At 56.5% G+C, this 8151-nt stretch overlaps 1 protein-coding gene across 1 annotated transcript in view; it reads left to right on the top strand.

The window, feature by feature from the left end:
• ANHX (anomalous homeobox) overlaps positions 1 to 7570 on the top strand; it is a 14313-nt gene extending 6743 nt beyond the window's left edge. The window contains exons 5-10 of the mRNA XM_025045487.1: positions 5 to 187; positions 624 to 744; positions 1873 to 2150; positions 4999 to 5140; positions 6705 to 6789; positions 7032 to 7570. Coding sequence (XP_024901255.1) covers positions 5 to 187; positions 624 to 744; positions 1873 to 2150; positions 4999 to 5140; positions 6705 to 6789; positions 7032 to 7118 — 896 coding nt within the window. The 3' untranslated portion in view covers positions 7119 to 7570. The remainder of the gene's footprint in view (positions 1 to 4; positions 188 to 623; positions 745 to 1872; positions 2151 to 4998; positions 5141 to 6704; positions 6790 to 7031) is intronic.
• Positions 7571 to 8151: the final 581 nt, after the last annotated feature.

Below are 8151 nucleotides of genomic sequence, written 5' to 3'. Positions count from 1 at the left end.
GAAGATCAGATCTACAACTGGTTTGCCAATTACCGGCGGCGCCAAAGGGCCGGCCTCCTGCGCGCCCGGCCAGCGGCGGGGGACACGTCGGAGGACCCCGGTGCGAGCGGGGGGCGCCTGGAAGCCCCGCAGCCCTCACGCCACCGCCGCCTTGGCCCCGGGAGTGCGGACAGGCCTCAGTGGCCAGGTGAGTGGCCCCAGAGTTCCCGCTTCCTCGTGGTTGGGGGCTGACTTCTGATGCCCCTCCCACGGCACCCTGTGTCTAGGGACAGGCTAGGTAGGATCATTCTGTTCCAGGGACAGTCCCTGTCCCCCAATCCCTGCATTCAGGACTTAACCCTGTAAGGAGCAGGAATTTTGGAGCTGAGGCCCAGCGGGGGCTGTGGCAGCCATTTTGCGTTTAGAGGCTACTGTGTGGCTAGGGCCAGAAATCAGCGAGAGTTGGGAAGTGAGCCAAGCACCGGGATTTAGGTCATTGGTTATGGATTGTCGTCCAGACCAAAGACAGATAAAGGGACGAGTGAAGAATATTGGGAAGGCTCAGTGGTGGCAACCTTTTGCAGCCAGCGGCTGGCACCTGAGCATCACCAAGCTTCCCCTCCCATCTGATGGACTTTCAACAGGAGGCGAGGAAAGGGGTCCTGCACAGCCCACAGAGACCACCACCCAAGGGCCATGGGAGCCTCTTGGCCTGACCTCGGACTTTGCTGGAGATGAGACTATGCCAAAGCAACTGACTCCCAGGTACTGCCTTCCCTGTCGGCCAGGGACCGTCTCCCCGTTCATGCCCCACCCCACCCCCACAGTAGGAAACCAGGCCTGGAGTGGGGTGGGAATGGGAATGTTGGGGTCAACACAGCCCAGGCCATTGATGGCTGGGAGCAGAAATAGCTGTGACCCAGGGTTGGGGAGCCACTGGCAAGGAGCCCATGTCAAGGACACTACACTTGCTCATGGAGCCTGGCTCATAGCCTGACTTCATGTACATCCCGGAGAATGCAGAAAACAGACTTAGAAAAATGTATACACTTACCTCCTAAAGGCAAACCCAGCTGTCGTGGTTTGTTTATTTCAATGAGTTGAGAACAGCCAACTTTTCCTGAGTTCCTACTGTGTACCAGGCGCTGTCCAAGCACTTTGCTCACCCTTTGCTCCTGCGATAAGGCACCAACCTGACGTAAGGGCGGGACAGGTGCTGGCCAGCAGCAGACCAAGTCTGAACACGGGGCCAGGCCCAGAGCCTGTGTAACTGGCAAGCTGTACACCCTCGTTCCATCTATGGTTGTGACGTCAGCATCTTCAGTGAGAACATCTGGGCCAACACCACTGAGGTGTGTGTGTCTTTAGGCAGGTTTCTGTGACCTCTCAGTGCCTAGCTTTTCTCACCTGTGAAATAGGGACAGGTATAGGATCTGCCATGCAGGTTGTCGCAGAAATTGCTGGGGCGGGGTCGGGGCGTGGTGGTCATTGTTAACAAAAGCGCAGAAACACCATCTGAGACACTGTGAGCATTTGTGGAATATTAATTTTTAAAATTATTATCAAGTGTTGCCTTGTATTCCTTTAAGATCAAGTTACTTTTTCACTCTACTGTTAGGCGCTCTCTGATCATTTTTAGCTTTCAGAGCTGCAGAACAGCGCTTCGCGGAAGGTTCTCGTAGAGAAACTGCTAACGTGTCTTAGGTTTCCAGTAATAATGTTTTCAAGCGTCTCTAGAACCTCATCAGCCACTGGGAGAGCAGTGATGGCAGGGGGACAGGCTGGGGCAGGCCCGCAGTGTCAGTGGCTGAGCCGAGTCGGGTCCCAGGACCCAGTGCCCTGGCCTGTGGGAGCTTCTGCCCACCAAGGGACAGTGCTTGCTGTGTTTCCCAGGTCTCTGCAGGGTGGTGAGATGTACCAGGAGGGGCCTGGCCACGATCCGGCCACTCTCCCCACCGTCTGCCCTGGTCCTGGCCTCTGCCCTCTGGCCGTCGGTGGCAACAAGCCGGGCCCTAGGTCGTGGCCGGTGTCGCTTGCACTGGCACCCTCCAAGGAAATTCCCTTTCGGACTGGTCAGCTGGGCCACAGCCCGGGGCTGGACTTCCTGATGCACCCTGGAGACGCCGCCATGGCCGTGTCCGTCGCCACCCTGGCTGAGCCCAGGCCCACAGGTGGGTTCACTCCAGGTAGACACCGAGGTTCCTCACCGGGTCTCTGAGGTCACGGGGTGGGAGGGGCAGGACTTCCCGCTTGAATCCTGTGTGTTTGCTCAGAGCCAGAACCGCGGTACCAGGACCGAGGCTTTCCCCACAAACATCCCAGATAATATTTCTCGTTTATTTTATTTGTCAAAATAAAATAGACGCATGACAAGAAAAGAGTTAAAGTGGAATGAAGCAGCAGCCACCCCGCACTCTGCAGTCCACACGCCTAACTTGCCTGCCAGCACCTGCTGTGACAGGGTCGACAGGGTCGAGGGCCGTAGGCCCCCAGCCCTCCCCCACCCTCGTCCTCTGAGGGAGCTGCTGTGATTTTAGTTTCATAAATAGCCTTAAATAACATACGTTGTGATGTACGTATCTCATCCAGCCACACAGCAGCGTCTTGTGACATCCCGCCTCGCAGGGAAGATACACGGAATCCAGCCTGTCACCCGCATCTCGGAGTCTTCCGTGTTCGTGTCCGTGTTTTCTTGGAGCTTCTAACTGCCTTTCTCCTCATGGTGCTGGCTTTTTCACACGCCTACCTTCCCCCCGTGTTTCAAATGTCCCCTCCGAGGGCTTGCTGCTGGGAGCCCTCTCCTTCCCGTTCCCGTCCAAGGCCTGGGTGAGGCTGTCACCCCCAGATCCTCTTTTATCACTTCCCTGGGTTCGCTGCAGTGTTTCCTGAATGACAGGTCTGTCGACATCTTCGTTACGTTAGAGGGTGTCTTCAATTAACTTTGTAGTAAAGGGTATCTGCAAAGTCAATGTTCTGATAAATATTCTCAAGTTGTCTTTAATCTGTCCTCACATTTGACTTACGGTTTGGCAGGGACAGAATTCTGAATTTAAAATACTTTGCTCCTTAGAAATCTGAAGATATTGTATCATTGTAGCCTCCAGTGTTGTTGAAAAGTCACATGTTCACTTCGATGTTTAGCCCTTTACAGATCACCTATTTTTCCTTTCTTGGAGCTTTTTAAAAATTAAATGTGTTGAGGTAACATTGGTTAGTAACATAAGTTTTAGGTGCGGCATCATAACTTGGTCTCTGTGCAGTCAGCTGCGTGCTCAACACCAAAAGTCTCCTTCCTTTTGTCACCGCGTATTTGACCCCCTTTACCCGGTTCGTTCTCCTCACCCCCTTTCCCTGGCGACCGCCATTCTGTCATCTGTATCTTGAGTATTTGTTTTGTTTTGTTAGTTCGTTTGTAACTTTTTTGTTTTACGTTCCAGCCTTGGATGAATGGATAAAGCTGAAAAAGGAACTTTTTTTAAAGTCTTGTGTTCTGAAATTTAAGTATTCCTAGGTGTGAGTCTTTTTAATTCACCTTATCGTTAAGCCTTTGGATTTAAAACAAGAGAACAAGTTCTCTCGGCTCTGGGCACGTCTTGTCCTGGTCTTCGGTAGTTTCTTTGATAATTTGCCACGCTCAGTTCTCTCTTAGAGCACAAACATTCTTTGGATGTTGGAGATCCTGGACCGTCTCCCAAAATGCTTACCTTGTGTCCTATGTTTTCTTTTCTTTATTTATGTGCTTTCAAGGGTTTTGTCTTCCAGTATTTTATTTTGACAATTATACATTTTAAGAGAATTTCAAGCTCTCTTTTTTCATTCTCATTCTGGCCCTTCCGCTGGTAGGGAAGGGTGAGGGCGCAGACACCTGCTTTCCGGAAGCAGCTTTTCAGTTCGATCACATTGGCCTTCATTTCTCGCTGTCCATTTTTTTCACTGTCAGAGACTCGTGTTTGCTTGTCGTAGATACCGGCAAGGCTGGAGCGGGGCAGTCGCTGACCCACCTCCCCCTGGAACCAGGGAAGGTGGTCTTCACCCCTCTGAGAACGGGCGAGTGCCCTGCTGACCGCCTGAGCCTCGGGGTTTGACTCTGCTCCCTTCACTGCTCCCGCCCTCCACTCCAGCTCCTCGGGGTACTCGGCCTCTGATCTGCCCGCCCTGCTGGGACTGGCCTCGTGCCCGAGTCTGCAGGACTGGACATTGCCCCCCTGCTGGTTATCCTGCACGACACTGCCTCAGTTCTGTGACTGTGGCTTTTCTCTTGGAAGATGCAGATAAACCTGTCGATTTGTTATGTTTGAAACAGAAATGCTCGAATTAAAATTAGCATTTAAGCTGTAGTTCACGTACCTCAGAGCAGCTTGAAAGTCCCGCAGGAAGGAGGAAGCAGCAGAAAGCAGACAGCTGGGGTGGTCCTCGGATCGGAGCAGGTGTGGACGGCCGGCTGCAGGGCAGGTGGTCACTCCAGCAGACTGTAGGGAGGACGGGGGGGCCTGGGGCGGCTGGCCTGTTCGAGGGTCTGAGATCAGACTCTTAGGTGAGCCCACTGCCCGGCTGACCCGGGACACGGGCCTCCCTCTCAGCCCGCCTTGCTCCTAAATGTCTGTGGACCCAGAGCCGTTCTGATCCTTTAAGAGCAAAAGATAGTCTGAGATGCTCTGTGAGACATTTTAAGCAGAGAAAAAGAACAGAGAAGGTGGCGACACCTTGTTCCTCAGTGGAATGATGGCGACACCTAAGTTAAAAGGTGAAAATGGCAGAGAAGTGGGTCGCCCGCGCCCCACCCTCCCACGGCAGCGGTGGGGGTGGGGATGACGTCAGGTCCAGAAGGACAAAGCAACATTTGGCTTCGTTTTGGCCTCTGGAGGCCTGAAGAGGTCGTGGAGACGGCTGTCGCTCGGTGACGGAGGCCGAGGCCCCGGGCGGCCGGGCTGGACTCTGCCGCCTGCAGGCCTCGGCCGTGCCGCACGCGGGCCGTGCGCCTCCCTCTCACGCTGGGTTCTGGGGTCTCTTCCTGTGCAGGATTCTCTGACCCAGCCGTCAGTGACCCCCAGAGCACATACCTGGAGGAGGGTCCGGGCGCCAGCATTAGCCAGACACAGGGACAGGTGGGCAGCTTTCTGGTGACACCGCCACCACCGCAGGCTCCCGAGTTCTCCCAGAGGTAAGCCCGGCAGGGCCGCAGGGAGGCGCGCCTGAGTCAGCACCAGGGAGGCGCCGCACGCCGAGTCCCTGGCAGTTTTCCCCTCAGACAGGAAGCGCGCCTGGGAATGTCAGCGTGGACGCGGAGTCTGCCTCTTCCCTGAGGCCGCCCTGGGCCCCAGCAGCCTCTTTCTGGCATTTTCTTTTCCCCAGTCAAAGCCTGTGAGAGTTTCTGAGCAGCGTAAAGATCTGGGTTTTGTATTCCAAAGTGCAGTTGTGACGGGCTCGGGAGGGCCGTGGACAGGCCAGGTGCTGCGGGCAGTGGCGTGGGGGCCGGGATGGCAGCCTAGGATGGCAGCCCAAGATACCAGGGGTGGAGGAGGGATGGAGGAGGAGATAGGTCGGGGCTCTGGTGCAGAGGGAATCTGCGATACCGGCCCCCAGGACCAGGTCTGAGGGTTTGGGGTCTCCCGAATTTGGTAGCTGAAGGCCGCTTGCCCAGTGAGGGCAGCATTCCTGGGGGACGTGTGAGGTGGGGGTCGCGGGCTCCGCGCGCTAAGACAGCGGGTGGTGAGGGAATGCAGACCGTGCAGCTGGACTCACTTTTCTGTGCATGGCCAGGAGCTGGGATGGAGCAGATGGCACCACGGGGCCTCCTGCCGGCTTGCCCGGCCTCCCCCAGGTGGTCTGATGCTTGAACTCTGAAGCCACAGCCCGTCCGTGTGCTAATACGATGACCCTGATGCCTTTTTCAAAAACAGCTTAGTTGTGGGTAATTGGCTCCCAGGGAGCCAACATGTTTAGACTGTACAAATGACAGTTCTGAGTGTGAATTTCGTACCCACCACAGAGCCATAACCGAGCTGAAGGCTGCGAAGGCTCCTCTCCTTGGCCCCCCGCCCCCTACCCTCAGGGCCACAGACCTGCTTTCTTTAGCCGCATTTTCTAGAATGTCACAGAAATGTCATACAGCAGGGTATTTTTTTTGGCCTGGCTTCTCTCGCTGAGCCTGACAGCTGCTCTGCTGATTTGTCCCCGCTGCTGCGTGTGGCAGTCAGTGCCTCTTTACGGCCAAGTCCTGTCCCTCGGTGAGGAGGGAGCGGTGCGTTGACCTGTCTGTCACCTGTTGGGCACATGTACCCGGACACATGTCGTCTGCACATGTCATGTCTGTGATGTCTGCACATAAGGGCGGAATGGCTGGGTCACAGGGCAGGTGCGTGATTGTCTTTTAAGGAACTGCCGGACAGTTGTCCCTAGTGGCTGCACCTGTTGTGATCCTAAGGGCCTCTCGTGCCCTTCGTCCTCCAGGCCTGTCCCCTTCCGTGTGACCTTGTCCTTCACGTTTCTACTCGCCAGCCCTTCTCTGTGAGCCTGCTCTGATGCTCTCCGATGCCCCCGAGCCATGTGCTGAGGCGTCACACAGGCCCCTCAGGCAGCCTGTGTACCTGAGGAGCCCGTCCTGAAGAGTGTCCATCACCTCGAAGGGCTCCCGCCATGCAGAGTGCCCAGGGCGTGCTCCTCACGGGTGGACAATGTGGCCTGGTACCCCCTTGAGACGTGTCCTGACATAGTCCCTTTTCCAGTGTCCCGGAGCTGGCACCAGCCCCATCCGCCTTCCCCGGCCCTGTGTCTGCTGTGGAGCCGAGCCAGCCCCTGCCCTCCAGCCAGGTGAGGCTTCCTCCCTACGTCCTGGGTCAGCTCAGGAGTGGACCAGCCACAGGAGATGAACAGGGGTGGGGAGGCCTCGAGGCCTGATGTCAGTGGAACTGGAGTCGGGAGGGGCGGGGAGGGGCTGAGGGGGTTTTTCGTGAGACAGTTTCTTACTGAATCCGGAGGGGGTGGGTCCCAGGGTGAGGAGGCGGAGCCAGGTGGGGGTTGCCTTCCTGTGTAATGCTGTGTTGGCTTTCCAGGTGCAGTGGCCCAACAGCCAGGCCTCCAGTGATGCCTTCTGGGGGGCCAGGATGCTCCTGGAACTTTCGGGGGGCAGCCTGGGCTGAGCTGTCTCTCAGGAGACAGGCCAGTGCCCCGGGGAGCGATGTGCACATCGACCAGTCAAGACAACTTACAGTTTTATCTCAGCTGAAGAAAGGAGGTCCCCAAGTTCCCTGGGCGGTGGGTCGGGGGTCCGCTGAGAGGTCCTGGTGGCTGCTGGGTCCTGGGAATGTTTAGGTAGTTTGGTTGGCACTCCTGGCACGGAGGAAGCATTTGGGAAATGTTCATGGGGTCAGAAGCCAAAGGGGGCCGTCCCGCTCGGGAGCAGGTTGCGGCTGTCAAGGCCTTTCTGGAGACAGGAGAGTGTCCCGCTGCCGGCCACCCTCCCACCTGCCCTTGGACAGGGCTGAACGGACCCTCCCAGCTGACCTGGTGAGGGGGGCGTGGGCAGCCTGAGCGCTTCTGTCTGTGGAGCTTCTGCCAGAGGCCCTGTGTTTGGGCGGCCCAGGCAGGGAGGGGCAGGGTGCCCTTCACCCTCAGGCTGTATGTAATTCATTGTTTGCAAAACATGTTCTATTCAATTAAAGTTTAATGTTCTGAACTCCCCCTTTATTCACTTAGCTGTATCCTGAACACCTGTCCCTGTCACTCCCTGCCTGTCATTCCCAGCGGCATTTCACTGCCCGAGTGTGCTCACTGGTGCATCACACCTTGCTGAGGGACACCCCTGTGGTTTCCCACGGCTCCGTCTTATAAGCAGCCCCATGAAGGCGCCTCTGTCTTCTGCCCTTTACCTATTACTGTGTTGTGGGAACTGTGCCAGGGGCCAATGCACATCTCCTGCAGCACGTGACCCCCTGTTATGTGGGTGACTTTGACACTCCGGACTGTTGCCTCCAGAAATAGGCCCTTGATCCTCGCCTCCCCCGCTATGCTGGCTGACATGGGTGCTGAGCAGCTGGTGTGGTGCAGCAGGGAACAAAGTCAAGTTCCTGCCTTCGGGCTCACGAGGAGTGCGGGGTACTCATGGGTAGCTGCTAGTCGGGTGGTGTGAAGTGAGGGGCTGCAGAAAACCCAGGATTTGTGGGAGCTCCCCAG

The sequence above is a fragment of the Pteropus alecto genome, unplaced genomic scaffold (assembly GCF_000325575.1).
Source record: "Pteropus alecto unplaced genomic scaffold, ASM32557v1 scaffold213, whole genome shotgun sequence".
Lineage (NCBI taxonomy): Eukaryota > Metazoa > Chordata > Mammalia > Chiroptera > Pteropodidae > Pteropus > Pteropus alecto.
The sequence above is the reverse complement of the archived record's forward strand: the minus strand, read 5'-3'. Positions and strand labels throughout refer to the sequence as shown.